This window comes from Aristolochia californica, unplaced genomic scaffold (assembly GCF_029961685.1).
Source record: "Aristolochia californica isolate CCGP_79_NKW_82.1479 unplaced genomic scaffold, dmAriCali1.0.hap1 SCAF_4, whole genome shotgun sequence".
Classification (NCBI taxonomy): Eukaryota; Viridiplantae; Streptophyta; class Magnoliopsida; order Piperales; family Aristolochiaceae; genus Aristolochia; species Aristolochia californica.
This window is the reverse complement of record NW_027182103.1, coordinates 47658827-47675995: the sequence shown is the minus strand read 5'-3', so window position 1 is coordinate 47675995 and position 17169 is coordinate 47658827. Positions and strand designations below refer to the sequence as shown.

Below are 17169 nucleotides of genomic sequence, written 5' to 3'. Positions count from 1 at the left end.
GGGGAGGGGAGGGGAGGGGAGTGGAGTGGCGGGTTTCCTCTGGCCAAGCCCTGTCTCGGCAAGATTCCTCTCTGATATTAGTCTTAATAATAAATAAAAATAAAGGCAGAAATATTACTACTCTTTCTCGTTCCTTTGGGTTGTGAAGGTCTTGTTTCCAACTCCTATTTAATCAACTATTTGAAACAAGGTTAAACATTTGCATGTAATAATCGAATTACTAGCATCATTAAGAAATTCATAAACAGAATATAGATGGAAACTAAAGAAGTTTACCTCTCACCATGGGATCAAATTCCAGAAGAAGAGTGTTTCATCTATTCAAAAACTTCTCGATGGAAAAGACAAAAATTGCCTTTGCTAAACCAAATCCGAATTCTTAAATCCATCTTTTTTTCCATAAACAAAAGAGAGGTTACTTTCTACACCTGAAAAACAAAAACTCCTAACACATAAAGAGATAATGAGTTACCCCTAAAAAACAGGCATCACTAACATTGCATTGATTTTATAGTCATAACCTTAAAAATTATAGAGGCAAACTGTATCCAAGGGAAGAATGTTCAACGTCTTACTTAGAAAAAAAAAAAAAAAATGGATGACTTTCAAAGGCCTAAAAGAGTATGGTTGGGAAGCCATATTCGATAATTTAAAATAAAATTTCACTCTCTCTCTTCTTATTTGCGCCAATAGTACTTCTCATCGACCCTTGAGAGAGGTAAGTGAGTTTACATTTTCTTTTTAAGTTCAATCCAGATATTCGAAAGATATGCATTGCAGGGTTATGATGTCCTCATCTTGCAGCCTCAGGAAAATGCCTCTGTTATTACTATGATTGCCACCTTATCACCTAATCATAAGCATACGCTGAAAAGAATTTACCCAAAATAATCCATGATACATGGAATTCACTCTAAGAAGGCAATATACATACTTCCCCACAAAACAATCGCCAAACATGCCCCCCCCCCCAAACAATAGAGCTTCAGTCATCATCATACCTAACAGCAGAAAGAAAAAAAAACAATTTCAATCTTCTTCGCAAGCATTCCTCAATCAACAAAAAAAGAACAACTCATCTTTGGTAATAACCATAACGACTCTTGACAGATTTTGTAAATGGTGGGGATCCTGGAGTGATTAAGATGATCTTCATGGACTCTCTTTTCTGTATGAAACAGGGGAAACTGGGTAAAATGCAAAGCTAATTGCTAGGCCACACAATACTGCAAATCATGCTGGGAACTCTGCAGTGATTAAGATGAACTTCATGGACAGAGTCTCTTTTCTGCATAAAACAGGGGAAACTGGGTAAAATGGCAATGCTAGGCCACACAATACTGCAAGCATGCTGGAAAATCTGGAGTGACTAAGATGAGCAGAGTCCCTTTTTCTGTATGAAACAGAGGAAACAGGGTAATACTGCAAGCATGCAGAAGCCAATGGAACGAAACAGATTCAAATCCCTTGCACTTGAACAAAGCAATTCCCCGCTAATGCACTCACAAGAGAACCGTAAAGTACATTGTCTATAACTGAATTCAGCAGATCTAAAATTCAAGGAAAGATCAAAGAACAAGGAAGTGAAGCCTTTGCGTTGCTTTCATGATTAGATGAGTTGTGCTTTGTACTTCAATCTAAGACAAGAACAGACATATTAATACATAAGAACAGACGATTCCCGCATATACAGAAAGACTCGATCCAGCAATCAGCAACTCCACCTCTTACTAACAGCGAAAAACATATTGAACTTCTTTTCACAGACCATCACCATTATAGATATATATGTATATATGAAAGATCGAAACGAACAACCAACCCACCAACATACTTTTAACAGAATTACCATCCAAAATCACCCCGATCTGAGATTACAACTCTGCCCACTTCAGCCCTTTCTTGCTCTTTCCGTGTTGAATTGGTCGTCCCATTTCCTGAGGTCAAAATTCTCCCGCATGCCTCAATGCGCTCATTCACTAGTCTGCACTCTAATGTAAGCACACACCATCGAAAAATTGATACCCTTCCTTAATGTTCACGCAGTGGCCCTTAGGAGATCTCCATGAAGCTGATCGTTCTGTAGTTCTACCAATTGACCCTGCAATTAGCCGTACAACGATATCAGGATAATTTAACACTGGGTCTCTTGCAAGGAAGATCGCCAAAAGTTCAGCTCACTAGACTACAATCACAAAGGTTGGTTAAGGTAAGAGCATTTGATCGTGGAGTTCCTTACGTGTAGTCATCAATAAGAAATCCTTCAATGAGAATTACATATTTAAGACGATTGCTATTAATTTGTAATCGGTGTATATGTATTTACAGCTCATCCTCACTCTTTCTCAGTCGATTGAATCTTCTAAGGAACGATAGAATTACCATCTTCTAAGCAGTAGATAACAGACAAGATATTCGGCACAACGTAAAAGTGACAACAAATAACAACAACAACAACAATAACTAAATACGAAATTAAGAAAGTCAATGCCTTTAAAACAGAATTTCAGAATTTCCTCCTGCAAAAAAAAAAAGAGAGTGGCGTACACTGACCAAAAAAAAAAATCTCACTGAAAATAAAAAAATAAGTCAACCGCAACTGCGACAAGCACTAGTCGCAAACAGAAAAGATTGCATAATTATTCATAAGCCAAAGGAAATCATCACAGAAAAAAAAAATCAGCTAAAAAGGATCATACACTAGAAACATGAGATCTTCCATTATTTTTAATTTTTTAAAAAGAAGAAGACGATAGTTCATCTCAAGTCAACCAACTCCAAAAACAGAGTAGTTCCAACAATTTCGACTCTCTTAATCGCAAGTGTTCCGTTATAAAAAGAAGACCGCCACGTAATAGTCCAGATCAGTGTGCAGTCCGCCAACTAAAAAACAGCCTCCTCAACTCGAGCAAAACAAAGCGAATCCAAATCAAGTAACCAGAAGAAGAAACAGAGAGAAAATCAGTAAAAGATGAAGAAGAAGAAGAAGAAAACGATCCTAACCGGGGGATCGGTCACTTTGCAATCGGGGGGCGTCTCAAAGAGGGAGAGCGAGAACTGCTTGAAAATAACTCCAACGTCGAAGTAAATGATGCCAGAGCTGGGAATGTCGACTCGGATGCCCTTGACCGGAAACCAGAGAAACAGCTCCTGCGCGGAAATCCCCGACATCGCCCCGATCTGCCCGTAGCTGATGTCGCCGGAGACGTTCCGCTCGTAGTGGACCTCGTTCTCGAATTTCGCATTGCAGGAGCGGTCGAGGTGGACCTCGAAGTGCCCCTTCTCGTCCACTACGAAGTCCTTGATGCCCTTGGGCAGCAGCCCCATTGGCAAGCCTTGAGATTTCAGCACATCATATATGGAAGAAAAGGAAGTCCCGGAAGAAGAAGAAGAAGGGGCAGACAACGATGGCGCGAGGAGAAAGAGGAAGAGGAGAGAGAAGGGCAACATTTCCTTTAGAGAGGGAGGAAGCAGGAGAAAGGGAGGAGAGGAGATGATGTAGTGAGGGCTGAGCGGCAAGAGAAGAGAGAGAAACCAGGGATCGGGCTGGCAGCGAGAGGGCTGTAAGACGCAAGAGGTGGAATAAACAATAATTGGAGGGTGGTGAGTGGGGTCGCTTCCACTCTGTCTCTCTTGCTGTTTCTTCCTTCCCTCCCTCTTATTTTCGTAATTTTCCAATTCCTCGATTTGTGAACAAAACGAGAATTCGCGCAACGGAGTCGAGCATCTTGTCTACTTTCGATTTTTTGTTCGTTTGTACAACTCTCTGTAGGACCGTAGATTTCCTTGGACTTTTTTTTCTGGGGACAGCGATGAATGGTGCAGATTACCGTGTCCACATTCTTTAATATTTATCATTGCATCGTCAGTTCGCCGCCCGACCCGGGTATTCGTCTGGGCCCGATCCAAACCAAAACCGATCCGCCCACCGTTCTATAATATTCTTTTTTTCCTACATATACAAGTCACTGCCACGTGAATGTCAAGCACTGTGGAAGCAATGCCAGCTTTGGCGATAACACTTTTTCCCGCCCGAACGAGTAACGGAATTTTCTTTCCCGGAAACCGTTTTCAGTGATCCCACGGATGGAGAGCTATTTCACAAGCATTGGGGAAAAAGTCAAAAAGCAAATCTGACGAGTACCTGTGTTTCTGTGGTTTCACTGAACCGGAAGTAGATTTCGGGGTTCAGAGATCCCCGAAAAGCGAGAAAGAGAGGGAAGAAAGCGGTTCATGATTGAGAGAGAGAGAGAGAGAGAGAGAGAGAGAGAGAGAGAGGGGGGGGAGAAGCATGGCATGTGAAGGGAGGAGACAAGGGCTGGGGGCATGGTTGGGTGCCCGGTCATTATAATTTTGTCTTCGCATAATTTCAAGTGGGTCCCATGAAACAGCTGCTTCTAAGTTTAATAATACCAAATCTTCATTCTCGCAGCTAAGAGGCCATGATGAATACCTACCGTGACCTTTCGGTCATTTATCTTAGCGGTGAGTTGTAAGAAGCGCTCACCGCAGACCCCGTGGGACGATTTCTCGGATAATTCCCGCGAGACTGGGCCGAGATATGGAGAAACGGCCGGCCCTCTGGGTGAATAGATGATAAACTTGGAAAAGTTTCTTGTGACATCAGACAGATATCTTTTTCCGCCAGCTGTCTCCACGCAATGCCCGCGATGATTGGTGCGATGGAACGCACAGATGGGAGCCACTTTTGGTCTGTAGCGAACGCCGTGGCCCCCTCTACCGTCCTCTCGTGCTGCGTACTCTCAGGAGTTTGATACAGTTACTTAGAACCGTTGTACCGCCTCATTCTTCAAAGTTCAATCAACCACTCCGACGGCAACGCTTTCGCATTCGTTTTGGATGGTCCCGCTGACACCAATCCGGTTTAAAACCCATATAAGCACATGCTATAATACGAAGTTACGTCTAAAACCCAGACCAAAATGACTTATAAAGCGGGTGGTCGCTTTCTCACTCTTCCACTTGAGTAATAAAATAAAAGAAGGCAAGAGTGCGACTCAACCACTCAGCGTGTAGGCTTAATTGAGGCGTGCCATATGTAAATCAAAGCATGATTTGAGGCCCACTGGTTTGAGATAAAGAGCTTCAGATGCATTGAAAACCGAAGCAGCAGAGAGGGGACAAATGCGATGGGGTTAGAATGGATGAGAGTTGTTGCGTCTAGTCCACCAACGTCGACTGACTTTTTTCAGATTCTTTAAATGTGGCCTTATCTAATAATGCTTGATTGAATGAGCAACATGGATGTGTGACTCCACAAAACAGACGCCATAAATAAATTAATTATTTAGACCTTCTGAGGCTGACAAATGTTGTTTCATGTCATCAAGGGATTATATATACTTAATATATACATAGACACTTATCTTCCCATATAAATCGGTCCTTCTATCACGTCCAACTTCTATACACATCAAAGGAAACTTGTCAAATCTACTTTCTAGGGCAAGTTGTATGTTTTTAAATTAAATTATGAGATGTTCAATTTTCAAATACACTAACCCAAATAATATAAAATCAAAGTTGTAGCTATATCTAAGGGTGGCATTGGATCTAGCTAGTTTGTAAATAGTTCAAGCTCGGCTAAACCCCTAAACCCTAAGCCTTGTTTGGTTGGAGTCAATTTTTCTTGATCATGAATCGAACTCAAGTAGGGGTAAAGCTTGCTAAGGTTAACAAATTGAGTTTGAGATTTAGAAGGTTTAATTCACAAACTCGTGAGCTATATTTTTATTTTTTAAATGTTTTATTTAAATATAATTTTTTTTAAAATCTTTACTATATGATTTCAATAAAATGATTAATTATATAATTAAGATGTAATAAAAATGACATTTTTAATATTAGAAGTAGAAATATAAGTTTGAACAATATAAAATATATTTGGTAATAATTAAGTAAAAAATAAGAAATACTATTTCAATCATTCCATCATAATCAACGGCTATCTTAGTTGTAGGATCCATGGCTATCTCAGTTTGCAATCTTAAATTCGACTTTTTTGCAATTCAATTGGGCTTAACCTCAGCTGGATCCGACGGCTGAAATAATTGTAGCCCTGAATTCGATTTTTTCTCAATTCGATTGGGCTTAACGTCATATATTTGACCCTTTGCTAGTGGATGTATCGCAATTTCCGTTGGCACCGAGTTCCGAGTTTCACTAGTCTTGACAAATACTTTCCAATCGTGGAACGATTTCAGCGCGAAGTGAATCAGCTCTGCCCCTGATGCAGTGAATTTTTGTTTTCCCGTCGGGGGAAGAACTAGAGAAGGCCGCGTGGGTGTGCTCCAGGACGTACAAGCAGAGAATTAATATTTCCAGGCGGAAAAGTGGTCTTACGTCTGAACGTTGTTGGCGGAAAAAACAAAGGTGGCAGTCGACTGGTGAGACAGCTTTCGAGGTATGAACGTACGAGGAACCCCTCTCACTTCTTTCTCTCGCAATTGACTCGGCGCTCTTGAACACTCTTGAACACCGATTACATCAACCCATGTCTCCAACATTCCAGAACCGATTCTTCTGGAGCTCTTCCTGGTACTTTCTCCCTTCCTTTCTCTCCCCTCTTTTGATTTAGCTACCTCATCGTTGTTTTTCCCCCTTTTTCTGGGTGAATCTTTTTATTGGCATACGTGGGCGTGGTTTGGTTGATTTCACTGTTCTTATGGAGGTGGCTTCTCTTTTGGTTGATGCAGAGTTTCCCTTTGATTCTTGAATTTCAGTTTCGATGTTTTGATTCCATTTGTAGATAGAAGATTAACAATTTGGGCCGTGCAAAGATCCCATGAATTTTTCATTTTTAATGTGGAGATGATGTGTTTATTTTGAGTTACTAAATGGGTTCCGCCGGGTTGCTTTTTGTCGATGTTCAGAGTTGCCTACGTTCTCTGAGCGGGTGTTTTATTCAGAGTTGACTTCGTTCTCTGACCGGTTTTGCTCTTTGTCGATGTTCGGGTTGACCTTGCTTTCTGAGCGGGTATTCGTTTGTTTGTTGTCAGTTGGCATTTGTGGACTCCTCTTCATTATATGATCATGAAAACACTTTGAGGTCATTCACATAGTAGGACATTTTATTTCTTCTGAATGTCGGGAGTGGTTCCTCAAGGGTCTATTAACAATTTACGATTTATGCCGTTTTCTGTTTTTCTTTTCTCCTTAGCAAATGCTTGTCTTGTTAGAATCTTGGGTTAGCTTTTTGGTGCAATTTCTGGTACAATTTAGGTTTTCTGCCGCTTTCAACTTTTTCTTTTTTCCTTAGGAAGCGCTTGTTTTTTGTCATATTGGGTTAGCTTCTTGGTGCAATTTCTGGTGGAAATAGGTTAAGTATAGAAAATGAGCCCCTTTTTGTGTTTGCTTCCTTTTGGTTTCCTGCATTCAGCTAGTTTTATGAATAGTGGGTCATAACAAGCATACAGTAAAGAAAAATTTTGAGTTGTTAGAATTTAGTAAGTCCATTTCTCTCATTCTGTATGTTGACAGATACTGGACAATTTTGTTCTCAAAGATGTTCCATTTCCTCTTTTATTTTGAGTTATCTCGATGCAACAAACTTATTTTCCTGTTTTTATTGATTAGCAGTTAAACCTAAAGAAGTCCATTACTGTAGGATAGCTGAACGAGTTGCATCATAGCTACTGTTTACCCCTTACTGACAAGTTCTGAATTTTTAGTTGTGCATGTGTGCACTTCTTTATCCTGTCTAGAGTCTTCTAGCATATAGGACCAAGGTTCGGCATTACAGAAACCCAATACTTAGAGGATTTCCCGAAACCTGATACATATTGGGTATTCCACGTTTTATATTGTCCATAATACCTGTCTGTAATGTGTCAATGTAACGGTACAGACATTACAGGGTCCAAACACACCATTAAAAATAAATAAAAAATCGTGAAATTCCTCTCAAAATAAAATATGTGAAAAAGGCAGGACTTCAATTATTTTCTTCTTTTTCATTTGTTTCTTGTGAACCCCTCAACCAATGAAGATGAGACTTTAAATAGCAGGCCAGTGTGAATCTGTAGTCTCCTTATAGTGGGAATAAACACTTGTCCTTATATTGCTTATTGGCGCTTGTCCTCTTCACACCTGGCAAAGGGGGATGGCACAATAAGATCTCATTGGGAGACATACTAGTCAATTGGTTGATGAAATTGTTACAAACAAACTGCTTCAGACAACTTGGTTGCACTAGCTAAATCTCACTTCTGAGGCACCTCAACTTTTTTTCTTAAATGTTGATTACATGCACACCAGAAAATGCCTGGTATTTGGTTGCTTTTGAACCGCATACGTCCTCAAGCTTTCCTAGTAAGGTTTTCCTGAGTTTCTGTATGATGTAAGGATATGGCAGAGTGAGGAGTAGGAAGGAAGGAAGCCCTCCGCTTTTGTAGTTTTGTTGTTTTCTCTTCCTTCTTTTTAATAAAATACATCTTCATAAAAAAAAAAGGAGTAGGAAGGAAGGAATGAGATCTATAATGATGTTCCTAGCCTTCAAAGAAGGAAGAACATTAGAAGCTCTTCAGGTTCCTATCAAATTCCAAGTGCATACATAAGCTATCTGATAGATTCTGAGTGCTTTCTTTGTCTTGAGTGTGCCAGCAGAAATGAAAACACAGGGGCTGTGCTAGGGTTGGAGGGTGAAGCCAGATTGAAGCAGGTAAGGGGCAAAATACTTATTGACAGGCCTCACCCCCAATGTAATGCAACCTGCAGCAGAAACAGTTCAACTAACTTGTGTGGAACCATAGTCATCATTCGGGCAGCTATATTTGTTCTAGTCAGACCTGATCATTATCAGAGAGGGTCTTGAGTTAATTCAGAGATTTCTAACAGTTTAAAGGAAAACGTATGTTTCAGTATACTATCTATAGAATAAGAACTTGAGGTGGGTATTTCAAGAATAGATGGCAATTTTTGTGGAAATTAAATGTTCATCATTTTGCACAAAGTAATAGCTGAGCTATATGTTAAATATTTGTCAGGAAAATTTCCCTATATTACTACTTATATTGGCTTTCTTTTTGGTGTCGGCTGTTATACCTTACATTAAAAATTACAAGTATTTTTTGCTTTTCTCTTTTACGCTTTGAGGAAGATATTTTATAGAAGGATGGCCTGTTAGTGTGCTGTGAAAGTGAATTCATTTTCACTAGGCAAAACGCGTTAGTGTGCGTTTTCATGGGGGTGAAAGTGAATTACCTAGGTATTTCACTTCCACTCATTCTTAAGAGAAACAAGTGAAAGTGAAATCCTTCTCCTTACCCTGTGATTTCACTTTCACTCATGGCTCTCTCCCTCGCACCCTCTTGCCTTGGTCCCTCTCCCTATCTATTTTTTTCATTGCGTACACTAACACAAAAAAGTAATTCACTTTCACTTTTCACTGCATTTTCAAAATGCATTACCCCCCCCCCCCCCCCCCCTGAAATGATGACAATTGATATTTCCCTGTGTTTTCCATATTTATTGAGATGCTATGTTTTTTGCAAACTCTCCACCAAATCATGTCTGAATTGCTGACTGCTATGGTTCCATTGATGGGCAGAAAACATTGAGTGCTGAGAAACTTAATGAGGGAGTTCTGAGGATGTTCATGGCTACTGGTAGTAATATCCAGCATATTAGCACACCCGTCCTCCCCACCAGTAAGGGTCATTCATGTACTAGCCACTTCCAAATTTCTGTACTACTGTCTCCAGATATTTCTGACATTCTGAAACCATTTCCTATAGGGTATTCGGAGAAATTCTGAAGCTCTAATTTCAGAAGAGAACCACTTTGTGCATTGGTTGGAAATTTTAGACACCACTGAGAGAAGAGAATTAGTTAATCTGTAACTTTCTTATGGCCTCAAAGATGTCTCTGATTGCCAAGGATGAAGATGTTGATATTGTGATTGCTGCCCTCCGGCCTGACCTCAGCATCTTCTTGGAAGAATGGCGAGTATTCTTTTCCAGATTCCACCTCATAATCATTAAAGATCCTGACCTCAAAGAAGACCTCAAAATTCCAACTGGCTTCAACTACAATTTGTACACCAAATCTGATATGGACCAAATTTTGGGCTCTGTATCATCTTCTCTCAGTTTTTCTGGTTACTTGTGCCGATACTTTGGGTACCTAATCTCCTGCAAGAAGTATATTGTTGCATTTGATGATGATTGTGTTCCAGCAAGGGATGACAAGGGTCAGCTGGTGGATCCTGTAGCTCAGCATATTATAAATCTTTCTTCCCCAGCTACACCCTTTTTCTTTAACACACTCTACGATCCATATCGGGAAGGTGCAGATTTTGTTCGAGGATACCCTTTCAGTCTCCGTCATGGGGTGGAATGTGCATTATCAAGTGGACTTTGGCTTAATTTAGCAGACTATGATGCCCCAACTCAACTTGTAAAACCTAGAGAACGGAATTCTCGGTATGTAGATGCTGTATTAACGGTGCCAGTGGGTGCAATGATGCCTGTCAGTGGAATCAATATTGGGTTCAAGAGAGAGGTGGTGGGCCCTGCAATGGTCCCCGGTTTCTGGCTATCAGGTGAAGGGAAGAAGAGATGGGAAACAATGGAGGACATATGGTGCGGCATGTGTGCAAAGGTTGTGTGTGATCACTTGGGGCTTGGTGTCAAGAGTGGATTGCCCTATGTTTGGAGGGACAAGGAAGAAGGCTGTGATGTATTACAGAGTCTGAAACGGGAATGGGAGGGAGTGAAACTGATTGAGGAAGTTGTACCCTTCTTCCGGTCAGTACGGCTGCCGCGAACTGCAGTCACGGCAGAGCAATGTGTGATTGAGATAGCAGGACTTGTGAAGGACCGGTTGGGACAAGTGGACCCTGTATTTGAGCGAGCGGCAAATGCCATGGTTGAGTGGATCACACTATGGAAGAACGTTACGTCTAAGCCTATTTAAGCATCTGAAATGGACTCGTCTCTGTTGACACTGTTATATTCTCCGAAAATTTATTAGCCACCAAGAAATGCTCTCTTATTGAATTGCTTCTTGTTGTTTACCATGTTTTTGGAGCAACTGCGGGATCAGGTTGTGTTTGGGATCTTACTTATTAGCCACCAATAAGGTCTAGATGTTTGGTTTTGCATGATTTTGTCCAGGCATTAGTTGGGTACTCAGAATTAGACAGGCATTGGTTGAGCTGGTTAACTTCCTGATGTTTTCACTTTTTATTGGCTTTTAAATGGTTTTCTACGTTCAAGTGTTTCAGAAGTTCTTCAGCTTTTCGATCCCGGCAAATTCGAAATTTGTAGGGGCAGAGGTAGCCACTTTGATTTGCATGGGTCTCTGGATTAGGGGATTCTTCAAACTCTTATAGATATTAACCTTGAATCATCACAACTAACTTTAGATTAAAATGAGTAATAATTTGAGATTGTTCCTCCCTTAGAAAGAGATATATATGACATTTGTATTCAAGGTCAACAGATAATAAATATAAAATTTCAGGCACAAAGTATTTCCACCATTCCGAGTGGAAATTTCTATAAGAAAGTTTGAGACTTCATATTATGGAAAGTTTTATAATTTGTCACCATGATGCAAAATCAAGTGATTTATCGAGGTTAGTCCACAATGAAGTGGAATGAATTTACCCCGCGTTACTTAGTTCATTAAATAATGGCATTAGTGTAAAATGAATTATATTAAAGTGAGATTACACCATTTCATTCGCTCAGGCAAAAATATGGGAAAACTGATTCATACCTATTTTGCAATTCAACCGATTGAAGCGCGTTGCTCCTTCCCCTCTCCCCCCGCAATCCTTTAGCAAAGTTTTTTTTTCTCCTCCCTCTTCCCCCACCCCCGTCGGCCTTCCTCCCTCTCGACCTCCATCGCAAAGCACGTGAAGCCGAGCCTCTCAGCCTCCTGGCTTCTCTGCTTTCTCGGCCTCTCCCCCCCCCCACCCAGTCGACCTTCCTCCCTCCTCTCCCTCTCGAACAACGAAGGTCGAGAGGCTCGGCCTCCTCACTTCTCTTCTCTCTCAACCTCCCTCTTTTCTCCCTCTTGGCGTACCATCAGAGCGTCGCCGTTGCACGTTGGCCCGCCGCTGAGGAAGACAATGTTTAATTTTTCCTAAGTTAGGAAAAATTAAACCATCGTCATAATTGGTTTAATTATCCAATTAATTATATAATTAGTTTTTTATTTTTTAAATATATTATTAATTAATAATATGTAAAATATATATTATATTATTGATAAATTAATACATTTATTTATTTATTATGTATTTTTTATTTTATATTAAAATAGTAAGTTTTAATGTTAAACTATATCTTATGTTATTAAAAAATATTTTATTTATTTATTATATTCACTTATGTTATTTTTAACTTTTTTATTTATTTTAAATAATTTATTCTAGTCACATGTAATTATTGTTTTAATTTATAATAAATTATAATCTTTAAGTAATATAATATAATTTTTCATTAATTAAGATATTAATATATTCTAATACTACATATTAAATCATTTATAACTCATTTTATTTTGGTTAATTATCTATTTAGGTATATATTCTATTTAAGTATATTATAAAATGTTACTCATTCTTTTCTTTATATTATACTTTTCATTTGGGGCACTAATACTGGAATTTGTTTTCTAATGCACTTGAACTTATCTCCACTAACACCCAAAGATGAGTTGAAATTAAATCAATTCAATTTAAGTTCAATTCAATTCTTCACTTCCATTCAAGTTTTCCTGTTGGAGTTTATATACTAAGGGTTAAGAATTCTCATGTGTATTTGTGGACTCGGCGGCTAAATTCATTCACAAATATTGAGACAGTCCTCAATCTTTGCCCATCAAGATTAATAAGGCAATCATGATATCCTTTTAGCTCAAGATGCGATGCAACGCTGTCCAGACGCTCAGGAAAGTTCTCAGGAGTTAAAAACCTTCCTTCTACACGAAGATTATCTCAAGATACAGGACGAGAATCTACAAATGAGATTGAACATGGAGGAAAACAAGTGAAAATGCCCCTGTTTCTGAAATTACCATTGGAGATCATCAAAATCTCCCATCATTTTGTGTGCACCAAAACAAACAAAAAGTTCAAACCCTCAAATGCACCTAATTCAGAATTCCAGCAAGTTACCGTAGAAATTAATCCTCAACATTCTCAATATAGTTGTATAGAGAAGATATCACATGCTAAAAGACGGTATATTTGACTTCTCTTAGCTCCACCTCGTACTTCTTACCACAGGAAGCCGGTCAACAGTTTGGAGAACATGATAATGGATTTTGCTGAGAGGCCAAAGACTTCAGAATCATAGGTCGGGAAGGAGTTGCTCCAGGTTCACCCATTGCACCTTGTCTGATCATTCCACAAATTCACCTTGTATTTTGACTTTGTTGATGCACTTCTTTTCTTGTTATGAAAGTCTTAACCTTTTGAATGAAACAGTATTTACTAACCAAGTATCTTCAGTATATACTTACGGAATATTCTCTCTTTGAAACAGATATTAACACTTGAACCATTTTCTTTTCTTTCCATATGCTGAAAAGGAATATGCAGAAAAATGACACTAGACTTTGCAAGAGTGTGGAAAATACAGCAATAGTGGGGGCCAACCCAGATGCACCAAAGATCCTCCCCTGTTGCAGAATCTGCCTACAAGCATATCTATCAAGCAGGTGAGGTCAATTTCAGCAACTTAGTTATATTCAAGGTTTTGTTGCTTTCTGCCGCATTATCTTTATAACTGAACTTGGTGATACCATACCAGATTCTTAGCATGTCAGCTGAAACAATTATACAAGTAGTGCTCACTGGTACACATAATTATGAGCATTTGGGTGATGATGATCAGGGAATGTAACAAGTAATTATTTCTAGCTGCTAGAAGAGTGTCAACCAGATTTAACAGTCTCAATTGCAAATATCAGATCATCAAGTTTAGCTCCTGTTACTTCTTTTACAACCTTGCCATCCTTGAGAATTTTAAAGGTGGGCACCACTCTTATCCCCAATTCTTTTGCCAACGTCTGCAATAATAAATGAATAAACAGGTCAAAGCTTTGGGCAGGGAGGGAGAGAGAGAGAGAGAGAGAGGAACATGCAACAAACTTTGAAACAGAACAAAGGGAGCACATGACCAACCTTGTTGTCTTGATTGCAGTCAAGCTTAAGAAAGACAACGTCTGAGTACTTCTTAGACAACTCCTGAAACTTTGGAGCTATTACTTTGCAAGGGCCACACCTGCACTATCAAGAAGGAAATTAAGCCATTACAACACCACACACACTCATTTAGGATGTACTAAATCCGCTCAATATGAATCTTTTTTTTTTTTTGGGTCCTTTTTTAGAGTGTCAATGGATAGCATTAAAAAAGAGTTCCATTTTTTCCTATAGAATCAGAAACTGCATAATATTCAAGGCTTTTCCAGTGAGCAATTAAATTGTGTTCTCAGTTGGTTCCAAGCAAAATAAGAAAAAGAAAGAAAGAAAGAGAGACAAGATTGAGAGGCCGGTGGTCTTCTTTTCTAACACTATCACATTGGTCCTCTTGGTGTGTATAAATTAGTGAATCTTATCTGACTACATGAAACCACAAACCCACAAACTATTTAAATAATTTAAAAAGAAAATATTTAGAAATTCTGTGCAGCAGAGCAAACTATATCATGTCTGAGCCAAACATATCACTTTGGCCACAAATATACTTCAGTTCCTTTTGAACATTGAGGATCTGACTTTTCCCGGATAAAAGACTTTAGTTTGAATTTGAGGACTATCTGAAGGTCTCTGTGTTTCAATAGAGACACAAGGTTGCATAAAATTTCCTTGAGGAAAGGCTGTCAGAAGGTTCCACTACCCCAAAGAACTGACAAACCCTGTCAGAGAAAATAACATTCTCATGGAATCTGAACCTGATTAATAGGATAGTTTCAGGTCAAAGTAGTGCTCAATCCAATAAGAAACACAACTATAAACAGTATAACTGTTGCATATGTGCTTGGACATCTTTTGATTGATATAACTTACAGCAAGACAGTGACCGATTGAACAAAAGGGTATACACAGCAAGAAATTGATACTGACAACTTGTTGATACCTGTTACTCTTGCACTAGTCAGTACTCATTCACCTCAATATCTTGATAATTCTTTTGCAAAACCACAAGAAAGTGGAAGGGCCATAAAGTGTCAAGCGCTAATTTAGCAGCTAGTTGCCAGAATGCACTGCAAACACTGCTGCACATCCTTCTTGTATAGTGTCCTTACTTAGACTCCTCTTATCTTTATGACACCTGTTTGCATCCTGTTATATAGCCATGAAATACAGAGCTCCACAATTTCCGCAGCTGGTTACCTCTTGAGCTGGCATCTGCGACTTGTGGCTAACATTTTAACTACACACCCAAAGCTTTCCTTCTCTGCACAAGCCATTTAACTAGGCTTGACCTTGTTAAATTGCTTTTCTTTTTAAGCTTGTTCAGCTGAAAGGTGACCACATTTGACTGACAAGCACCAAAGTTCAATGCTATTGGATTCAAGATCTTAACTGTATCTCCATGGTGGATGCTGATGCCTAAAGAGCTGTGACTATAGATTGATAACTACAGTTGGTTGTCAATGGGTCCTGATTCCTGTCATAACAGAAAGCACTACCCAAGAAAACTAGGTTTGAGGGTCAGAAGTGGGCATACAACGGACTGAGCACCCGGAAAATCAATCGGACACAAGTTACCTATTACAGTGCTAAAGCTAACTACTACAGGTTTTCATATTTCTTATTTCATGTCAAAGGCTAGTTGCCTCATGGAGAAGATTCAAACATCCCTGCTTTTCTCTTCATGGTCGTTGTAGCACACCTAGAAAGAACTGAATGGATATCCGCTAGCTAATGAGGCATTGCAAAACAACAGCTCACTTCTCCAATTATTACCTTGTTTTTCTTTCTTCTTCTTTTTTTCATTTTATTTTCTCTCCCTTTGCCTCTTGAGGTAGTCAGTTTATCTTATGAAGCACGAGTATTCACTCTCACCATTTGTTATTACCTAGACGCTACGAATTTAATAATAAGAACGGGCTTCCGCCTCCAACCTTAAGATTAAAGAACAGTAACTGAATCTGATCGTTTCGCCTCACAAATTAACCAAATTCCTTTTCACCAAGAAATTCGCCGGCAGCAGTAATACGTCCATGAATTGGATCTTTACTGATCGACCACCAAAACGTTACCGATTTTCCTTTGAAAAAACTCATACACGGCAATCTACACAAAAAACGTCCAAACTAGTTACTAAGAACAATTCCCATTCCCATTATTTCCGTTTATCTCAAGTCCAAGCCAGGAAAAGGGAGATGACAAGAATCAAGAATGATAAAGAACAAGGATGGGAAAGACGCATACCACTGGGTGTACATATCAAGTACAACGACCTTCTCCCCCGCAGCTTCAACGATCGGCCAGAAACTATCCTGGTTCACCTCCGTAACCTGCCCTAAGACAGCGCCAGCCGTCTCCAAACTCGAACGCACCTTCATCCCCCTCCGCACCGCACTCGTGGAAACTCCACCACCCCGGTTCCCAGATCTCCGGAGATGATCGGGCAATGCTAATGACGTCGATGACGCCGAAGACCAGGAAGCCGAAGTGGCAGAACGAAGGGAAGGGGGTGTCAGAGACATCTGAAGCGCCATTATCGAGCGTGGAAAAGGGTCGCCGCCGGCTTCAATCGGAGGTCCGTCTAAACTTCAGAAATCGAGATCCAAATGTCCGAATTGAAGCAGTGAACTGCGTTCGAATCAGTTTCGGCATTACATACCCTTTCAGTTTCGGCATGAACCACATAAAAATGAATATAAATATTAAACAAAATAAAATATTTTTTAATTAAAAAAGGGAGATATTTCTGAGGCGGCTGGGGCTGAGAGCCATAAGATACCACGTGGTCTCTGTCTGTTCCTACAAGTAAATGCCACGTGGATGTGGACAGTGAGAATCTTGGACGGTTTTTATGGGATGTAATAATGAGGCTCACGTGTCGATTCAGTTCCGTTACAATCATAACGCACGCGGGGTTTGGAGACACAAAATGCTAAGGCCTAATAGCAACTCTTTTCCCTCATAATTCGTTTTTTGGATTTTTAAAATAAAATTTG

The 17169-nt window shown here is 39.6% G+C and overlaps 3 protein-coding genes across 3 annotated transcripts; 1 reads left to right on the top strand and 2 right to left on the bottom strand.

Annotated features, from left to right (window-relative positions):
- Window positions 1-1473: 1473 nt before the first annotated feature.
- Window positions 1474-3575, bottom strand: LOC137963769 (uncharacterized). Its single transcript, XM_068810963.1, has 2 exons — window positions 3004-3575; window positions 1474-2101 (listed from the first exon to the last, which is right to left on the bottom strand). The coding sequence occupies exons 1-2, from the start codon at window positions 3448-3450 to the stop codon at window positions 2039-2041; spliced, it is 510 nt and encodes a 169-aa protein (XP_068667064.1). The 5' UTR covers window positions 3451-3575; the 3' UTR covers window positions 1474-2038.
- Window positions 3576-9792: 6217 nt separating this feature from the next.
- On the top strand, window positions 9793-11236 carry LOC137962787 (probable UDP-arabinopyranose mutase 5). The gene has a single exon (XM_068809858.1). The coding sequence runs from the start codon at window positions 9868-9870 to the stop codon at window positions 10933-10935; it is 1068 nt and encodes a 355-aa protein (XP_068665959.1). The 5' UTR covers window positions 9793-9867; the 3' UTR covers window positions 10936-11236.
- A 2534-nt stretch (window positions 11237-13770) lies between these two features.
- LOC137962025 (thioredoxin F2, chloroplastic-like) lies at window positions 13771-16829 on the bottom strand. The gene is made up of 3 exons (XM_068808725.1): window positions 16418-16829; window positions 14159-14258; window positions 13771-14043 (listed from the first exon to the last, which is right to left on the bottom strand). The coding sequence occupies exons 1-3, from the start codon at window positions 16705-16707 to the stop codon at window positions 13909-13911; spliced, it is 525 nt and encodes a 174-aa protein (XP_068664826.1). The 5' UTR covers window positions 16708-16829; the 3' UTR covers window positions 13771-13908.
- Window positions 16830-17169: the final 340 nt, after the last annotated feature.

Excerpts from the sequence above, each read along its gene's own strand:
- LOC137963769 (XM_068810963.1), bottom strand. The coding sequence starts at position 3,450 with ATGTTGCCCTTCTCTCTCCTCTTCCTCTTTCTCCTCGCGCCATCGTTG. Across the intron at positions 2,102-3,003 it reads GCAAAGTGACCGATCCCCCG|GGTCAATTGGTAGAACTACA; the intron begins GTTAGGATCGTT and ends GGCTAATTGCAG.
- LOC137962787 (XM_068809858.1), top strand. The coding sequence starts at position 9,868 with ATGGCCTCAAAGATGTCTCTGATTGCCAAGGATGAAGATGTTGATATT.
- LOC137962025 (XM_068808725.1), bottom strand. The coding sequence starts at position 16,707 with ATGGCGCTTCAGATGTCTCTGACACCCCCTTCCCTTCGTTCTGCCACT. Across the intron at positions 14,259-16,417 it reads CTTGATATGTACACCCAGTG|GTGTGGCCCTTGCAAAGTAA; the intron begins GTATGCGTCTTT and ends TTGATAGTGCAG. Across the intron at positions 14,044-14,158 it reads ACTGCAATCAAGACAACAAG|ACGTTGGCAAAAGAATTGGG; the intron begins GTTGGTCATGTG and ends TTATTATTGCAG.